The 18,681-nt window shown below is 41.3% G+C and overlaps 1 protein-coding gene across 4 annotated transcripts in view; it reads left to right on the top strand.

Moving 5' to 3' along the window:
- Positions 1 to 18,681, top strand: part of LOC124245679 (P2R1A-PPP2R2A-interacting phosphatase regulator 1-like) — a 77,630-nt gene that overhangs the window by 45,028 nt on the left and 13,921 nt on the right. For 3 of the 4 annotated variants that reach the window (XM_046673284.1, XM_046673289.1, XM_046673290.1), the window contains exon 11: positions 10,818 to 11,014. The exons of the other annotated variant lie outside the window; for it this stretch is intronic. In XM_046673284.1, coding sequence (XP_046529240.1) covers positions 10,818 to 10,845 — 28 coding nt within the window. In that variant the 3' untranslated portion in view covers positions 10,846 to 11,014. Of the gene's footprint in view, positions 1 to 10,817; positions 11,015 to 18,681 lie in introns of those variants that run through there. 4 annotated transcript variants of the gene reach the window in all.

Genomic DNA, 18,681 nt, shown 5'->3' with positions numbered 1-18,681 from the left:
TTTCCAATTGGGGGTATTACAAATAAAGCTGCTATGAATATTCATGTTTAAGCTTTTGTGTGGACGTATGTTTTAATTTCTCTTTGGTAAATACCTAGTAGAATTGCTATATTATACAGTGAGTGTGTGTTTAACTTTATAAGAAATTGCCAGCCTGTCTTCCAAAGTGATTTGACCATTTTATATTCCTGTTCAGCAATGCATGTTCATTTATGTAGTTCATGTATGTAGTTCATTTAAACAATGTTTTGATTTTGAGATCTTACTTTTCAAAAGGATTTGTTGTGGTAAATGTTGCTTGAGATAAGAAAGCCATCAATGAGGGTGAGGAAATATGTTTATCAATTATTTAATGTTTATTTTATCATATGTTTAATATGTTTATTTTATCAAAAATGTTCACCAGATTATATTTGCTTTCAAAGAATTTACCTTGTATATCTTGGGTTTTGGTATTTGGCCAAATACAATTATTCATTACTGTTTAAAATGATCAGCTAAAATCATGCTTCCTTCAAAAGATTTAGAAAATAAACTGACTTGATTTTCTAAAGAGGCTCCTAAAATTCTAAGGAATACCTTCGTATGACTTCCTACTTCTTTTTAGTTAACTTCAAGATAAGTTCATAGAGAAATCATATTCAGTTAAAGAGAAGCTACGGCTTGCTGTAGTCCCAGTGACATACATAGCCTCCCAAACTCCCTCAACTACTGGCAGGAGAAGAGTCTGACTTCATAGATATTTACCAGTGTCCTGTGAGTTAGGTGATGTGGGTGCCTGGAAAGCCATGAAGCATGGTATCAGCCTTTGGATCTTGGTGACAAGAAAGAAATTTTTAAAAAGTGAAATGAAACTTTAGATGTACTTGGTTTCTTTCACCATACCCAAGACCCAAGGGTTTATAGAGCACATGCTTACCAAGCAACAAGCTTTGCTAATCTCACTTTATCAAATAGGAGCTCTGACATAAGTGCCAGAGTTGTCTGAGGCTTGTCTGGGACTCCTCAAATGTTGGGCAGGAGAAAGAAGCTGTTTGTGTACTAGAAAATGTGGTGCCACGTTTACCAGTCTATCAACTAAAGGATTTCGATGTCTCCTTGCCTATGTTGTGAAATCAGGGGTAGTGCACTTGCCTTTGGGGATTTCTATCCCATCGTAGATGGTCTGCACCAAACAGATCCTATACTCTTTTCCTCTGTGACGTAGGACCTACGTAACACATCACATTTATGGGCTATTTGGGGTCATTAGGCAATGCCTGCTCTGTACTAGAGATCTAACCCTTTCTGTTCCTACTTTTTTGTTTATATGAAAAGCTTTTCTTTAGTCTCCAATTTTCTCTTAACCATTTAAAAATATTATTACTTACTTCATCAAGAGTTGATCTACCCTTTATAAAGCAAATATTGAAGGACTGCCCCAATGCTCACATTCTAGGGTTACAGCATTATATTGAACTTTTCTTGGTTGTAAACCTCTCAGGGAAGCTGGGTTCATCTGTGTGACTTTGTGGCATTCTCATTAATCAATCGTAACTGAAACCAGGGAAAGACATATCTCTGGTTTAAATTCTTTGGTTGAGTGGTTCCAAGTCCCATATTATTTCCTATAAATGAAAATGGCTTACAAAAACAAAACACAGCTCTCAGGAAGTTGAACAGCTTGGTATGCTCTGGGAGACTCAGCAGATTAACATAGCCTAGGCACTGTCTCTCTACCCATGTATTATTCATTGAGTCTATATTCTACTTCTTTCCCAAAAGGACTTGAATCAGAGACAACTGAAGTTGATACTCTTTGTCTTTCATTTCTTCCCACCTTGCTTTCTGCTGCCTCTTTCCCTCCAGCTGTCCAAATGCCAGCCCTTCTTCCCCCACCTGGTATCTGCCCAGGTCTGCCCTCTCCCCAAATGGGCTGGGTCTGATGCTCCAGAAATGTATCTTCTTCCCCTCTTCTAATCAAAGCCCCCATCCTAGCAAGTCTAAAATCAATTTGGGCATTCTGATTAAAGTTTTTCACAGGAAAATTAAAGTGACCAATAAATTTAACTCTGGGGGGAGGTGTTTGTGTTTTAAAGCAGTGATTTAGTTCTAATCTCAGTCGTTGGCAATTGGGGGATAGTGGTCAGGGGATGATATTGCTGGGAGTTTCTGTCCCCTCCCTGTCACCTCTCCCAGTCTCCTCCAAGCACTACATGGAGTGGGCAGAAGCCATGGGCCCTTTTCTCCCTATATCCTCATTATTGTCCGCATTTATTCAGGAGGAAACTGGGCTTTGGGAAGGTTAATCACTGGCCCAAGCTTCCTCCTAAACAAACGGGTTCAATAATGGCACCTGCATCATAGAGTTATTGTGAAGATAAAATTATCTGCTGCGTAGAAAACTAAGCTAAGCTACCTGGCAGATAACGAGCCTACAATTTTAAAAGTTCTTGTTGTTATTCACAAGTTGGTCTGTGAAAGGAAGGGAAGAGGCCAGTCCTAGGTGTCTTCCAGTCTCCCTTTCTAGACCTTCATGGCGTGAAAAATTGGGTTTCCATTTATGCTGGTGTTATAAAGCTTCCTTTAAAATAAATTTAAGTAGGGAAAGGTAAGTTGATTTAAAGAAAATCGTCAGGTATCAGGTGGTGTGTGGATATGGCAAAGATGGTGATGAATGCAAGTGAATGCCTGTTTCAGTGATCCCTCACTGCCAGAGTAAGTTCAGACCTTGTAATGGAGGGGCCACTCTATTGAATATTGCACCTGCTGCCCCCCACTCCCAGCCCTCCTGATCCCCTTTAGCCTGCTCTACTTTGCCTTTTTCCTATGGGACTTATCATTTATTCTCTATAGTTTACTTACTATTTTTATTGTTTCTCTCTCTTTGCTACAACATAAGCTCCCCGGGGCAGGAATCTTTTTCTGTTTTTGTTCCCTAAGTGATCAAAGTGCCTAAAATAGTGCCTGGCCTATAATATGAGAGTCACTAAATTATAATATTTATAATATTATTTGTATGTTAAATATATATTTATAATATAGTGTAATATTTATAATATATACAATATATTAATATATATTATATGACTGAAAAAATGACCATGGCATTCACAGTCCTTCATCATCTGGTCCCACTCTATTTTCCAGCCTCACCTCCTGTCCTTCTCCCCTCTGTCACTGATGCTAGCAGTTTCCTGGGCACACCATTTGCTCCCCCATCTCTGCATTTACTCATACTCTTTCCTCTGCCCTGAATAAATAATCACGGACCTATGCAAAGATTTAGTTATTAGAATGTTCTTCACAGTCTGGGTTTGTATCAGAGAAGAATTTGGAACAGCCTCAATATCCATCGATAAGGGATAAAGTTAGAGAAGTCATAGTAACTCCCACTTGATGGCAGGCAATTTGGCAATATCTATCAAAATTACACATGCGCATAACCTTTGAACCAGCAATTCTGCTTTTAGGAGTTTGTCCCATGGATACACTTGCTCATGTGCCAAATGAATACGTGTTGGTGAGTCACTGCAGGCCTTTAGTCACTCCTATTAGACGCAGCAGTGACAGAACTCATTAAATTATTATGTAGAGCTATATTTATTGATGTGGGAAGATCATAATAGCTAACATTAATTCAACTTGCTATGTGTCAGGCACTGTGATAAGTATTTTTATATATTTTTATCTCATTTAATCCTCATAACAGCCCTGTGAGGTAGTTACTATAATAGTCCTCGTTTTACGCAGGAGGAAATGGACTCAGGGGAGTTAATGTACTTACCCAGGGTCAGAGACCTAATAAGTAGCAAAGCTGAGATGTCTGAAATATATTACGACAAAACAGTATGTATACTATGGTCCACTTTGGTAAGAAGAAATACATAAAGACATATAAATGTATATATGTGCATATAAAAAGATTGGAAAGAAATATATCAAAATATTAACAGTTGGATGGTGGGATTGCGGATGGTTTTTATTTTCTTCTTTTTGCTTATTATTATTTTCCAATTTTTCTATTAAACTTTGGGGCTGACTTGGAAGGAGGAAGTGAAGCCAGGAGGCATGAATTACTTGCGTAATTTTAAAGATTACTAAATTTTAAAAGTTTGGTGGTAATGTGAAACAATGACACAGATATGAGGAAAGTGTTTTTAGGCTAAGAGGAGAAACCTAACCGGAAGGGAGAGCTTGCCCAGAGGGAAAGGGGATGGCTCCTGGGGCCAAGTGCAGGTTAAGGCAAGAGAACCTAGTGTCAAGGTCATAGGTGGAAGAGGCAACCTGGAGGAGAAAGTTCCCATGAGGCTGAGGGGTGGATAGGAGAAATAGGAGTGGGCATAGGAGAAAATGCAGAGAAGTGGGGAAGGGCGAGGTAAAGAGGGGGGGATTCAGGGAGTTCCTGCTGGATGACCTGTGTCCTGTCATTGAAATCCAAAGCTAGGACCTTGACTGAGGGGTCCCGGTGAGGGTGGTGTAGGAGATCTGAGGAGAGGGAGAGGATTTGGAACGATCACTGGGAGAAATTTGATACAGATATATAAAAGGACTGCCTTGCAGCCCTTGGGGCCCCGGTGAAGCTGGCTGGCCTGGCTTTGTAGCAGAGCCAATTTCATGACCTTCTCCAGCAACAGTTAGCAGCCTAGGAGGGGGGGATGGAGAGAATGGGTGGGAGGGTGTTCACAGGGCTGAGGATTGGCAGAGCAGGTGCTGCGGAAGGTCACTGAGAGAGTAAGTCCAGGGGTCAACACCAGCATGGCTAAAATGGTTGATCATGGGGCCAGCTTGGAAGGGTGAAAGGAAGCTATTAGGCTACTGATGGCCTTTGAGAAAGGAGAGGAGAGGACAGACAGGCTGATGGTCATGGGGGCCAGAGAGTGGTAGAGGGGGATCCATAGCAGGCTGAAGTCAGAGGGATGTGTCTGAGTTTGATATGTTGAAGTGGTTCTCTATGGGGCCCTTGGAGTAAGCAGAAAGGAGCAGCAAGGAAACTGTGCGTGGTAAAAGGGTGAAGACAGAATTAAAATAACTCCTACCTGATGAAGGGCAATTTGGCAGTATCTATCATAATTACAAATGTATGTTCCCTGTCATCCAGCCATTTGGCTTTGAGGGGTTCTCCTACAGATAGACTTACTTGCTTTTGTGCAAAATGAATGTGTAAGGGGAGTCATTGCAGCACTGTCTGTAATGGCAACAGATTAGAAACAGCCTAAAAAGTCTGTCAGTAGTGATTTGATTAGTTAAATGATTTATGGTTCATAAAATGGAATGCTCAGTAGCTGGAAAAAAGGAGGGAGCTCTTTGTGTGCTGATATGGAATGATCTCCAAAATATTTCGCGAAGTGCAAGAAGCAAGGTGCAGATTGGTGTGAGTAGTTCAGTCCATTTGCTAACATATGAGTAAAATATCTCTGGAAGGAGACATAAAAATTGTTAAATTGGTTGCCTTCAAGGAGAGTGAGCTGTTGGCTAGGTGACAGGGTTTGAAAGGCAACTTTTCACTTGTCCTTTTGTTTTATACGGTTTTTTTTTTTTTTTTTTGCTGTATGGAAGTATAATTGGCAAATAAAAATTATACATGTTAAAGGTGTGCGATGTGACGTACCTTTTGAATTTTGAGCCGTGTATGTATTACTTGCTGAGAAAATAATTAGCTGAAAACATTATATATATATATTATTTGAATCTCTTTTTATACGTATTAAATCTATCTATCTAATAGATATAGATATCTATAGATATACTTAATATCTATAGATATTAAATCTATAAAACAAAAGCATAACAAAAACTCTCACCACAGATTTGCTTCAAACCAGTCAGTTTGCCAGGGTAATGGGTGGGGATTTGGATGAAATGAAATTGACCATGTGTCAATAATTGCTGAAGCTGAATGATGGGTATATGAGGGTTCATTTTCTTTTAAAACATGAAATTACCATTTTTCTAAGTAAAAAATGGTCACATTTTGGCAATCTCATGTGGTTTAAGCTAATGCTGTTCTCATTATTTTTGTAAATTTTTCATAATGCAAAAGTTTTCAAAGAAAGAAAAAAAATGACCTCCCACCAGGCCCTTGCTAGGAACATTCATACACTTTCTCATCCTGGCTCTTGTATCTCGTAATTGAGTGGAAATTCCCATTCCCCCATTGACTTCTGAAACAGCAGTACTGCCTCGCTGATTTCCCTTTATTATGGGACCCAGTACTGTTCTCAGGATTTTTCCTATTAACAACAATCTCTCCCCATCCTGTTGTGTGTTAATTGGGTACTACCTTATCCTTATTGCTGTAAAGCTCATCCTGTTTTCGAAAAATCACTTCTTTAGTTTCTTATGATCACTTGTTGTTCTCTTCCTGCCTTGCAGGCTATTATTAGCAATCCTAACTTAATTTGGGGCCATGCCCTTATCCGGGTTACTTATATTTTATCAATCTGGGGGCTGATGTCTCTAGGGCACTCCGTATACAGCACCACAAAGTTCAGCCTAAGCCATCAGTAAGCACACTTGTGTTCACCCTTTCAGCCTGAAGTTGTTTTGCTTATGTCTGAGCTTCTTATGTTACCTCAGAAGCAATGGTGACTTTGGCCTGGGCCTGGCACCTGCTAATCCGTGCCTTGTTGTCTGTCCTCAAGGGGCAGGTGGCTTCCTCTTGCTGCCTACGGGCCCAGGCATCTTCCCTATACCCCACAGTCTGTTGGTTGGCTCTGCTTGCATGTCCCACTGGCACCCCAAACTTAATTAGTTCCCCCAACTTTAAGCTTCCCCTTTACCTCCTCTGTAAAGAGTCTCCTCTGACTCCCTTCCCCCCAGCAACTCTGGGTTTAGCATCCCTTCTCTATGCTGTCACAGCATGCCTTATCGCATCGAATTGTGCAGGCCTCTATTTGTCTCGCCTGCCCCAGGCTGTGAGCTCCTGGGTTCAGCATACGGATCATGTCTTGTTCTCTCTTGAATTATCTCACACACCTAGCACAGCGTCAGGCTCATGGTTAAATGCTTAAAGTAATATATTTTAAAATTTTTGATTAGAAATACTTTAACTTACAGAAAATTGTGTGCAAAAATAGTAAAAAGAACCTTCACATACCCTTTACCAAGATTCATCTGTTGCTAGCATCTTGTTTCACTTACCATTCTCTCTGTCTCCACACACACAAACACATTTTTTACCTGAAACACTTGAGAGTTAGTTGCGGAGAAGTTTTGCCGCCTAATACTTCAACAGGTGTTTCCTCAGAACAAGGACATTCTGTTAGATACACACAGCAAAGGTAGCAAATTCAAGAACTATAACATTGATACAGTATACTATTATATAATCTACAGGTCACATTCAAATTTTGTTAATTGTCCCAAGAATGTCCTTCATAGCTATTGTTTTTCTGGTCCATGATCCAGTCTAGGATCACACATTTGTACAGTATTTAGTTGTCATGTCTCTAAAGTCTCCTTAAATCTAGAACAGCCCTCAGCCTTTCTTTGTCTTTCATGACAACATTTTGGAGGAGTACAGGCCAGTTATTTTGTAAAATGTCCCTCAATTGGGGTTTGCCTGATGTGTCCTCATGGCTAGGGGTTATACACTTTGGGCAGAAGTAAAACATAAAAAGGCACCTGAGGATTGTTGGAGATGTTAACTTTGATTGCTTGGTTAAGATGATGTCTGCCAGGTTGTCCCACTGTAAAGATACTATTTTCCTTTTTGTACTTAATAACTAATGTATGGGGAGATACTTTGAGACCACATAAATAACAGGCTTCTCATAAAACTTTCACTCACTAGTTTTAGGATCCGTTGATGATTCTTTCCTGAGTCAGTTATTACTCTGGTTGTTGCCAAATAGTGATTTTCAAAATAAAACATACACATTGATTAAATGAATCACTCATTCGTCCTACAGAAGTGAGGCCTCCTTTGCTGGGACAGCAGCCCCTGGTTGGCTGCAAGCGTGGAGTCTAGCTGGGGACAAGCTGGCAGCTTGGCTTCAGAACCCACTGATACTTTGCAATGCTTGGAAACCTTGGTTGCGGTTTGTTCTCCCTCAAGCCCTGCTGGCCTTTATCAGGACCCAAAATGGATTCCACGATTTTCCGAAGATAGTCTCCATGCTGAGGGCTAGCAGTGGCAGCTGTTTGCTCACTAGGTCTCGTGCCTGCGGGTCCCATACCTGCCTGCTCTTACTATTTTCCATCAAACTTGAGAGCAATGAGGGTAAGTGGGGGTGTGGGGGGGATGGCACTCTTGCCTTTCATTTTGACTTATTTGAAAAACATAAAACAGAATTCAGTATTCTGTAAAAGCTTTGTCACCACTCTGGACACCCACGTTTTTAGGGATCAAGGCATCATTTTCATGTGGATTCATGTACAGAAAAGGAAAGGGCACTATGACTATGTGGAGGGCAGAGGGAAGTACGTGACAGGGCCATTTCTGTTTGGGGACTATCTTAGTTTCCTAGGGCTGCCGTAACAAATTACTACAAACTGAGTGGCTTTAAACAACAGAAATTGATTCTCTCAGTTCCAGGAGCTAGAAGTCTGAAATTAAGGTGTGGCAGGGCCATGCTCCCTCCAAAGCCTCTACGGGAGGATCCTTCCTTGCTTCTTCCAGCTTCTGGTAGCCCCAGGCATGCCTTGGCTTGTGACTGCATAGCTCCTATCTCTGCCTCCATCATCACATGGCCGTCTCCCCTCTGTGACTACGTGTGTCTTCACATGGCATTCTCTCTGTATATGTGTCTGTGTACAAATTTCCCTCTTCTTATAAGGACACCAGTCATATTGGATTAGGGCCCACCCTAATGACCTCATGTTAACTTGGTTATATCTGCAAAGACCCTCTTTCCAAATAAGGTTACCTTGACAGGTGCCCAGGGCTGAGACTTCAACATATCTTTTTGGGGGACCCGATTCAACCCATAACGGGAAGCATGTCTGAAATCGAAGCCATTTGAGAACACAAAGCAGAGTGCTGTTCCCTATAATGCTTCAGCCCCATGTAACAGAGCTCTCTGTCCCTCCTGCTCACTCTGGTCTTGGTTGGCTTGTCAACATGTAGGGAAGGAAAACGAGATAGGCAGAACATGCTCAGCGCCCTTGAAATTGATTTTGGGCATAATTTTCAAACGATCACAAGCTATTCATGTAACCATTACGTAGAAGACAATCTTAGAGAACAGTCACAGTCGGCAGGGCTCTGGTCCCTGCATCTCCTCATAGAATTCTCATAATGATGATATAAATAGATTTGTCACCATTTGACAGATGGGGAGTATGAGACCCAGAGAGGTGAAGTGACTTCCCACAGATCACACAGCTACTGATAGTAAATTCCATACAGGGCAGGATCACGTCTGTGAAGCATAGAGCCTAGCTCCGTGTTAGGCACTCAGCACGTACTTGTTGGCTGAATGAGTGAATGAATGATGAAATCTGGGCCTATAGCTCTGGTATTCATTTCCTGATCTATTGCTCTTTCCACTGTACCTCACAAATGACTGTAGACTGAGCTGTAGTCCCGAGACAATGACTGGAGTATAGATGTGACTTGAGTCAATTTCATCTTCTTTTGCTATATTGGATGACCTTCTCAATTCTGTGGTAATAAGCATGTCAGTCTGTAATTGATTTTTTTCTGCTCCACAACTGATAAACTGATCAAGAAGCCATTTTGTCAAGATACTTGAACCTTGACTTTAATTTTACTCAAGCTACCTAATATTTGTCTAAAATTATATTTGCACTAAAGGCAGGCCTTATCGTGTGGACAGTTTTACTATAACACTGTATCAAGGAAGTAAAAAATTCAGCATATTACCTTCATATCTTTGCAATGGAATGTTGATGTTCCCTTACACCCATTTGTGGATCTCCATTAGTATCACTGAGGCAGCTGGAAAGCACCATTTAGCCTAGCCAACAAGGACTCATTAACAATGTGCTGTGTGCCCAACCCTATGCTAGGTCCTGGGGCAGAAAGAACAGAAAGAAGCTCTTTCTAGGAGCTTCCAGTCTCATGAGTGATGTGGCATCCACATGGGAACCAATGAGCAGAACAAAGAGAAGGCTAACATTTGCTAAGTACCAGTTAGGTGCCAGACACTTTACAAACCCTGTAAGGCATTACCCCCATTTAACAGATGAGCAAACTGAGAAGCAGAGAGGTTAAGACAACTTGTCCAAGATCACATACCTAGCAAGCGGCAGAACTAGGATTTGAACCCAGGCCCCATGTAACTCAAAGTAAGAGAATAATATGAGACAACTGATAATCAAGTGCTCAGTTACATGGGCCAGATGAGATGTACCGAGGAAGTTTTAGCGAGACGTGTGGAATCTACAAAGGCCAAGATGGGGCCTCTGGGAGATAGAGTATGTCAGAAAGCTGACAGCTTGGGGCAGGTGCTCTCATCCCAAATCCCTTTATAACCTGCCCATACAGCCATCTGTTCCCACTGAAGGGCTCAGGCTCTGTCCGTCTCCTCTTCTGGTGTACTTGGGGAGGTGGTGAGGGGAAACTGGTTCACATTTCTGCATTCAGCTCAAACTGCCCCTCTCTGAGGCTAGCTGAGCTGTTGTTCTTCCAAGAGCTTGACCTCCTGGGGCAGTTTCTCCATGTTTCTCACCCCCAGAAGCACAGCTCCCTCTGAGCTGAGAGGAGCCTCTCTGCTTTGTGTGGTGGCCTGGTGCCTCTCCTTTCAGAACCACAAGACCCCACACCCACACCCTCCTGGCCTGTCCGCTCCCTTCTTCCTACCCTTATGCTTCTATTCACATGGAAGGCATGAAAAGAATTTAACCTGTTTCTGCTTTTTTTTCTATGGCAGGGAGAAGAGCTGGCCTAATCAGATATAGAATCTCCCCAGTCTGCTCAAGGCATTGCCAATCAAATAGTTCCATCTAAAACATCAGATTAAAAGAAAAGAAGGGGCACGTGCATTCTCTGACATTTTTTTTCCCAATGAAGAAATTAAGATGGAAAAGGAAAAGTTTGTTTCTAAGTCTGTAGTTCTAATTCTCAAGAGTCAAGGAGTTATGTGTGTGGAGGTGGGGAGGTGGGGGTGTGGTTCTCTCAAAAGAAAAATTGGATAAATGAAGGGTTTTGTAGGCACTTAAGAGAAATGCAGAACTGTGCTAGAATTTTTTTTAACTTTTTATTTTGAAATAATTATAGATTCACAGGAAGTTGCCCTTCACCCAGTCTCCCCAATGATTACGTCACACATAATCATAGCACCATATAAAGGCCAGAAAATGGACATAGGTGCAATGTGTGTGTATAGTTCTATGCCATTTTATTACATGTATAGATTTGTGGAACCACCACCGCAATCAAAATACAAAACTATTCCGTCACCACAAAGATCTCCCTGGTGTACGCCTTTATAGTCACACCCACCCTGCCCCCCCCCCCCCCCCCCATCCCTGACCTCTGGTAACCATTAATTTGCTCTCCATCTCCATAATTTTGCATTGTAAAAACTACAGTTTTCTTAAGAAAATGGATTGGCACCTCTGGCTTTCACAGAATCTCAGGCTTGAATGAGTGACTTCTCCAGCCCAGTCTCCCGTTTTGTGCCCAAAGCCCCTCTACAATATCTCTTCCAAGAGTCCACCCAGCCGTTATGACACACAAACTAGAACCTTCTCCAGGATTTTAGGAGTGTTGAAGTATTTAACATAAATATTTAGAGCAAGGACATAAACTTTTCTTTCCATAAACTTATGCAATAATTAGCAAAACTCTTATCTTTAGATTAAATATTACAAAATGCCCTCTCACGTGCTGATTTTCCCATCACACACTGTCCTGTACCAAACAGGCATCTCCTTTTTCCATTCCTTTTACCTAGTGAGAGGGATGACATGCAAGAAGCCTGGAAGGCTCACAGAAAATTCCAGAAATCCCTTTCTTAACTACAGATTAGTCTGGCCCCCAGCAACTGGGGCCTTTCAAATGTAAGTGGTTCATGTGTGGAATTTATTTCTTGGGCTGATTGTGAGTGTGTTACCTACATGATATCTATAAGGCTCATTCCACGAGATAATCTGAACTGCAGTCCCACTCCCCTGGAGCCCAATTCCCCAGGATTCCTTTGTGGGTAAGAGAGCTTTACAGGGCACTCTACAGCCTATTGTAATAACATCAGAAAATAGTGACTCAAAGTCATGCTAAGGTCTTTGCACAAATTTTACTCGCTCTTCACTTCACAACGAGCACCATGCTCTCCTCAACTGGGCAGCAGCACATATACAAATCCACTCAGACTCCTTAGGACATGCCTTTTAGAAGAAATGACTTTACACTAATGGTTTTCTTCACAGCCAGCCCCAGAGGTAGAGGTGGGGTGGGCATCTGTCTTTGGGCCAGGAGACCCTGCATTCTAGTGTATGCCCTCTTCCTTCTTTTTAAAAAATTTTTATTCACAGTTCACCCATTTCTCCCACCCCTGAGCCTCCTGCCTTTTGCAACCACCAATTTGTTCTCTGTATCTAGGAGCTTGGTTTTTTTTTTTCAATTCCACATATAAGAGAGACCATATAGTATTTGTCTTCGTCTGACTTATTTCACTTAGCATAATGTCCTTTAGGTCCATCTGTGTTATCACAAATAGCAAGATCTTGTTCTGTTTTATGGCTGAATAGTATTCCATTGTATATACATGTACCACAATTTCTTTATCTGTTCATCCATCAATGGACACTTTGTTTCCATATCTTGGCTGTTGTAAATGATGCCACAATGAACATGAGAGTGTATATATCTTTTTGAATTAGTGTTTTCATTTTCTTTGGATAAAAATACAGAAGTGGAATTGCTGGATGATATGGTAGATCTATTTTTAACTTTTTGAGGAACCTCCATACTGTTTTCCACAGTGGCTATACCAATGTACATTCTCACCAACAGTGCACAAGGGTTTCCTTTTCTCCACATCCTCACCAACGCTTATTATTTCTTGTCTTTTTGATAATGGCCATTCTTACAGGTGTGAGGTGATATCTCATTGTAGTTTTGATTTGCATTTCCCTGATATTTAGTGATGTTGAACATCTTTTCATGTGCCGGTTGGCCATCTGTATATCTTCTTTGGAAAAATGTCCAAAGATCCTCTGCCCATTTTTTAATTGGGTTGTTTGCTATTGAGTTGTATGAGTTCTTTATATATTTTGGAGATTAACTTTCTGAGTAGAGGCCCCTGCCTTCCAGAACACTCCTCGCTTCCCCTTAGGTGAGGAGAGTATGAGCAGTGAGGGAGGGAAGGAGAAAGTGCAGCTAGCTATGTGTCCCACCCCAAGTGCCATTGCTCTGGGTCAGCATCACACTTTACATGATGCATGCAGCTACTCATGTCTCAGCAGTTTCCCCCTCACCAAATAACCCATGGGTGTAATTTGTAATTTCCAAAGCGAAAAGATATTTCCAACTAATTTAATAATCCTGACATATTCTCAGGTGCCTTGGTTTTTTTAAGGGGGTAATTTTGCAGCTACTCTTGTGCTATCTTTTTCTTCAACCCATGGTAAGGGAAAACAGACGGCCAGCTCATGGTCTAGATGCTGATCTCGGCTCTGGCTCATTCTCACTGGGAGGCTTTCTTGTGGAGGGCAAGTCACTTCAACTCTCAAGCCTCAGTTTCCTCATCTGCAAAAGAGGGATAAACAGCAACTGCCCTCCTAACCTTGTGAAGGTGGTCATTGAGATAAACAGATCTTAGAAATGTCTTTGTGAAAGTTTCAGAGGGAAAATATAGTGATTAAGACATTAAAATACAGTATTCAAAATACCCTGTTTTGAAATGTTCCTCAATGTTTAGAAAAACATTCTTAAAATAACTTTTATAAGTCTTATCTATTTTACCTTAGGCGGTTTTATTTTTTTTGGCCTATTGTGACTAAATTCTTAGTATTGTTCATTTTACTTTTTGCATGAGGGTGAGGTTGGCCATAAAACATTATGAAATCCGTTAGAATGTGGGATTAAAAAAAAAGAATGTGGGGTAAAGTGAGCCAAATAGTTATTTACAAGGCAGAGAAGATACATTAGGAATTTGATTTCATGCTTAGAGACAATTAGCTTTTTTGAGCCAGTGGGTTTGCTATTTTTCAGTCGGATAACTTTCACAACAGCAAGCTATGTCCAGGTCATTTGGTTGTAAAGTAGAAAGTGAATCATAACCCCTGTGGCAGCCTATCACCAGGCCAGTTTGTGTGCCTCTTCACCTGCTCTTTGCTTGTGAGGGCAGATTGCCCCGAACTGGATCCCTGGGGCTTTGAGCTGAGAACTTCAGGTTCCTGCTAGAGGCTAATTAATCATCAAATCAGCTCATTGCAAAACCGAGTAGCCATGCTGATCCATCAATGCAGGTCCTCCAAGTCATTAGGGCAGCAGAAAGAGAAGGAAATGGCCTAATCTCCTCCCAGGGAAGAAGTTCCCAAGATCTAATGAGTTCCTGCTAAACTGGGGGTGTGCTCCAGGAATTATGCTTTTCCTACCTTTTCCTGTAATACTCCTTTCAAAAAGCTACCAGAAAACAGAAGGCCCTATTGCATTGCCCAGCAGTGCTCAGCTCTGTAAGCCTACCTTACTGGTGTAAACAGTTCAGAGGTATAGGTTGAAACCAGGCAGCTGGTTGGAAAGTGAAATAGTCAACTACCTGCCCTTCCTATCTCTGTGATGTCAAACTGGTCTGACCGATGTTTTTAAATGCATTTACCGGTTCTTTGGGTCTATAGCAAATCTTCTCTTTGTTCTGAGAGAGCTTGTGGTTTCCAGTTTGGTTCCTATTTGGGTCAACAGTCACTGTCAAAGGGGAGTAACTTTGATAAGTGCTCTAGTCTTTTTGTTTTGTTTTCTGACTGCTCTGAGATATTTAGCTGTCTACATGATACCATAATAGCTGGTTGCAAACTGAAAAGGTCTCTCGGTGGAGCGATTGCTTGCATGATAGCAACCAGTTTGGTTTTCTGTTGTTGTTGCCACCAAGATGACTAGTGGTTTTTTGTGTTGTGTAAACGCATACCATCTCCTTTTCTTTTTTTTATTGAGTTGCCCCAAAAGTGAACTCCATAGCTGGGAGGCAGCATGCTATACGTGGTAAAATCATAAACTCTGAAGCCAGACAGGTCTAAATTTGTTAACTGTGAGATCTTGAAAAGGCCAAATAATAACTCTGAGCTTCAGTTATCTCATCTGTAAATTGGGCATGATGATATTTGCCTTGAGGTGTTGTTGCAGGATTATTAGGAGGCTATTTTAAGTGTCTACCCTGGGCCAGACAATCGGTGCTTTTTAACTTTTTATGCACATACAGATCACCTGGAGATCTTGTTAAACTGCTGACCCTGATTCAGTAGCTCTGGTGGGGGGTCGGGGGGGGGGGGGCCCGGAGAGCCTTCATTGCCAATAGGCTTCCAGGTGATGCCCATGCTGCTAGTCCACAGACCACACTTGGAGTAGCAAGGGTCTAGATATCATTTGCAAACTTCCTCGCACATTTAATACTTAATGCATGGTCACCCCAAAATAATTCAATTACTCAAAAATTACTGAGAAGAAACCCTTTTCTCACAAAACTAATACGAGTCTGCCTATAGCTGTGTTCCCATAGCCTTTGCAGATGTCTTATTGGGCTTGGCCATGGTTGGTAACTTCTGAAGGCAGGTGATGGGTACATGGACGGGGTTCATCATGCTATTCTTTCTGCTTTTGTACATATTTAACACTTTCCGTAATAACTTGTTTTAAGTTAAAGAAGAAAACCCCAATGGAGGATTTTTAAGGCGGTGAAACTATTCTGAATGATACCATAATGGTGGAGACATGTCATTGTACATTTGTCCAAACCCATAGAATGTACAACACCAAGAGTGAACCTAATGCAAACTATGGACCTTGGGTGATAATGATGTGTCATTGTAGGTTCATCCATTGTAAAAAATGCACCACTGCTGTATGTGGACAGCGTGGGGGAGGTTGTTCATGAGTTGGTGGGGGCAAGGGGTGTATGGGAACTCTGTACTTTCTGCTGTGAACCCCAAACTGCTTTAAATAATAAAGTCTATTAAGAAAAACCCCACAAATGGAAAACACCTGTTTCCTAACAGCCTGAAAACAGTAGAAGATACAGGTTACCTAGTACATACCAAGATTAGCTCCAAAAACATGTTCATTAGGAGAGAGAGAGCACTTTTGTTTCAATTCTCCAAATAATTCCATTCCTAACCTTGCCTCCCGTGACTTATGATTGTGCAAGAGTAATTTACCCATTCATCCCAGGGTTTAGCACATTTTTTTCCCTTAACATTAGCACAGCTCACACTTTATTTTGTCAAGATAGATTTTGCATTATTTATCTCTACCTTGGTGGACTAAAATCTGTCTACACCCTCATGAAATCATTTCATTTATTCTTTTCACTTGATTGAATCAGGGCTTTCCCCCACCTACCTGGATCACGTCCTGAACTGCCTAGCTAGTGTGCTCATTAAGTCAGTGATTCACAAAGCAATCGCCCAGCTAATTGGAAAATGCATTTAGTGAGCTGGACATACCCCATCATCATCTTCCTTGAACCGGGCTCCGTTTTTATTAGGTACTGAGCTGACATAGCCCAGTAATTTTTTAATTTTTTTAATTTTTTGGAAATCTTTTGATTAACCAAGTGACGGGGGCAAATCAGGGAGAACCTAAATGCACAAGATAAATAGCCAGCTTGAGTTTAGTCTATTTGCATTTCTTTGTTTTCTTGATCATATAAAACCTCTCCAAACCAGTGTCCTAAGTGATCCCTCTTTTTTCTGCCTATGGCTTACTTAAAGGGTCTTTGATGTGGAAACTGGACAAGGCCTCATCCCAATGGCCAGTAGCTGGGTCAACTCTGTTACTTTGTTTGGTATTTAATCCTGGAGAAGGATGTTCTGCTCTGGTATGTTGTTTATCACTTCCAGATTATAGGTGTAGCAAATATTTTCCTGATGAAATAATCACTAATATGACATTCTGATCCTAGGATACGACAGCTAGGCTCTGCGGGGCCCTCCATTTGAATCTTCTCGTGTAGCCACATGATCCCAGTCCCACCCCTCCTCCAATTTTCTTTGGGTCTATTTAAAATTGTTCCTTTTAGGCATGCTGTCTCAAAATGTCAGGGCTTTCAGTACTACTTGAAATCTTCAATCTCTTTCATAATAGCAAAGTTTTGAAACCTCAGCATTCTATTTCCGTGTTCATGTTGAAACCCTGTAGGTGTCTCCTCGGCAGCTGCTATATAGTCTTCCCATTTAATTGTTCGGCGAATGAGAATATCTGGGAGACGCTCATTTCCAGAATCCCTTCTAGAAACCTGAAACTTTACGTGCTGACTTGTACAACTCCTTTTGAAGTGAACTCGGGTGGCAGAATTGTGCAGGCCTAACGATTTTAAGGTGGCAGAAACACCTGCAGTGACAGATAATTACAACTATTGCCATGCATCTTGCTGTGCTTTTCCTGTTTGCTAGCTGCTTTCAGGATGAATCATATTTGTTTTCATGATGACAACTACATCTTTACCTTGTCCCTCATTAAACCTTGTATTACCTGTGGCCCCATGGTACGCTTGATTCTTTCCTCACCAGCCTATGTTCAGCCCCTTTAATCATGGCAGGAAGATATTTTCTTCATGGTGGACAGGAAATAAGGGCACACACGTCATAGTCTCAAATGTCCCCCTGGAAATTGTTGCAAATCAACTCGCCTCACTTTGTGGCACATTCATCCTTACCTTTTCTTGTGAACCCACCTCCTCTCTGTATATGAATCAAGCCTGCCCTTTAAGAGCCCGCTCAGGTCCCTTGGACTCCTGCAGCATGGAATTGGATCAAAGGCTGTTTGAGGTGCACTTTCTCTTCTGCCCTTCCCCAGCGCCACCACACACTCAATGTGGACTGTAAATCCAGACAGTGTAGACACAGTTTATGATCACTTGCCAGTCACCCAGTTCTTGTTGATTACAGCCTGTCAAAATGTGGCAGGTTTTGAATTAAAGAGGACTTAAGTGAGTTGAAGTAAGTGATCTCTAATAGGGAAGATCCAATTGTTTTATGATTCTGGGAATCTACTTTGGAAACTCATTTTGGGGGGGTCCTTTTAAAAAACTGAGGAATTACACACTGAGGAGGGGAGGAAAACAAACAACTGCTAAGGGGAGACATTGGTTACAAATTTAGTCTTTGATATGAAATACTGCTGAGTCATCAAGAATCAACCCCTTCCAAGATTCCAAAGGGATTAATTCTCCCATATTGTTGTCTATCACCTCTATGGTTTCATTTCTTTACATTTACATTTTTGATCCGTTTGGAGTTTATCTTGGTGGAACGCATCAATCCAACTGCCTTTTTCTAGATGGCTATCCAGTTGTTTTCATGTCATTCATTGACCAGTAATTTTTCTTCACTGCTTTGAGAGGACACCTCTATCTAAGTTCCCGGATGTATTTGGGTCTATTTCTGTATTTCCAATTCTTTTCCAATGGTCTATTCAAGGGCCAGTGCCACACTGTTGGAATTATCGGAGTTATGTATAAGTTTTAATTTCTGCAAAAATTTCTCCCTTTACTCCTGGAGAGTTTTCCTAGCTATACCTATTTCTCCATACGAACTCTAAAATCTACTTGTCTAGGTGAAAAAAAGATACCAAAACCTCTC

Source organism: Equus quagga, chromosome 10, assembly GCF_021613505.1.
Source record: "Equus quagga isolate Etosha38 chromosome 10, UCLA_HA_Equagga_1.0, whole genome shotgun sequence".
Taxonomy (NCBI): Eukaryota; Metazoa; Chordata; class Mammalia; order Perissodactyla; family Equidae; genus Equus; species Equus quagga.
Note: the sequence above shows the minus strand (reverse complement) of the source record. Positions and strands in the feature narration are given on the sequence as shown.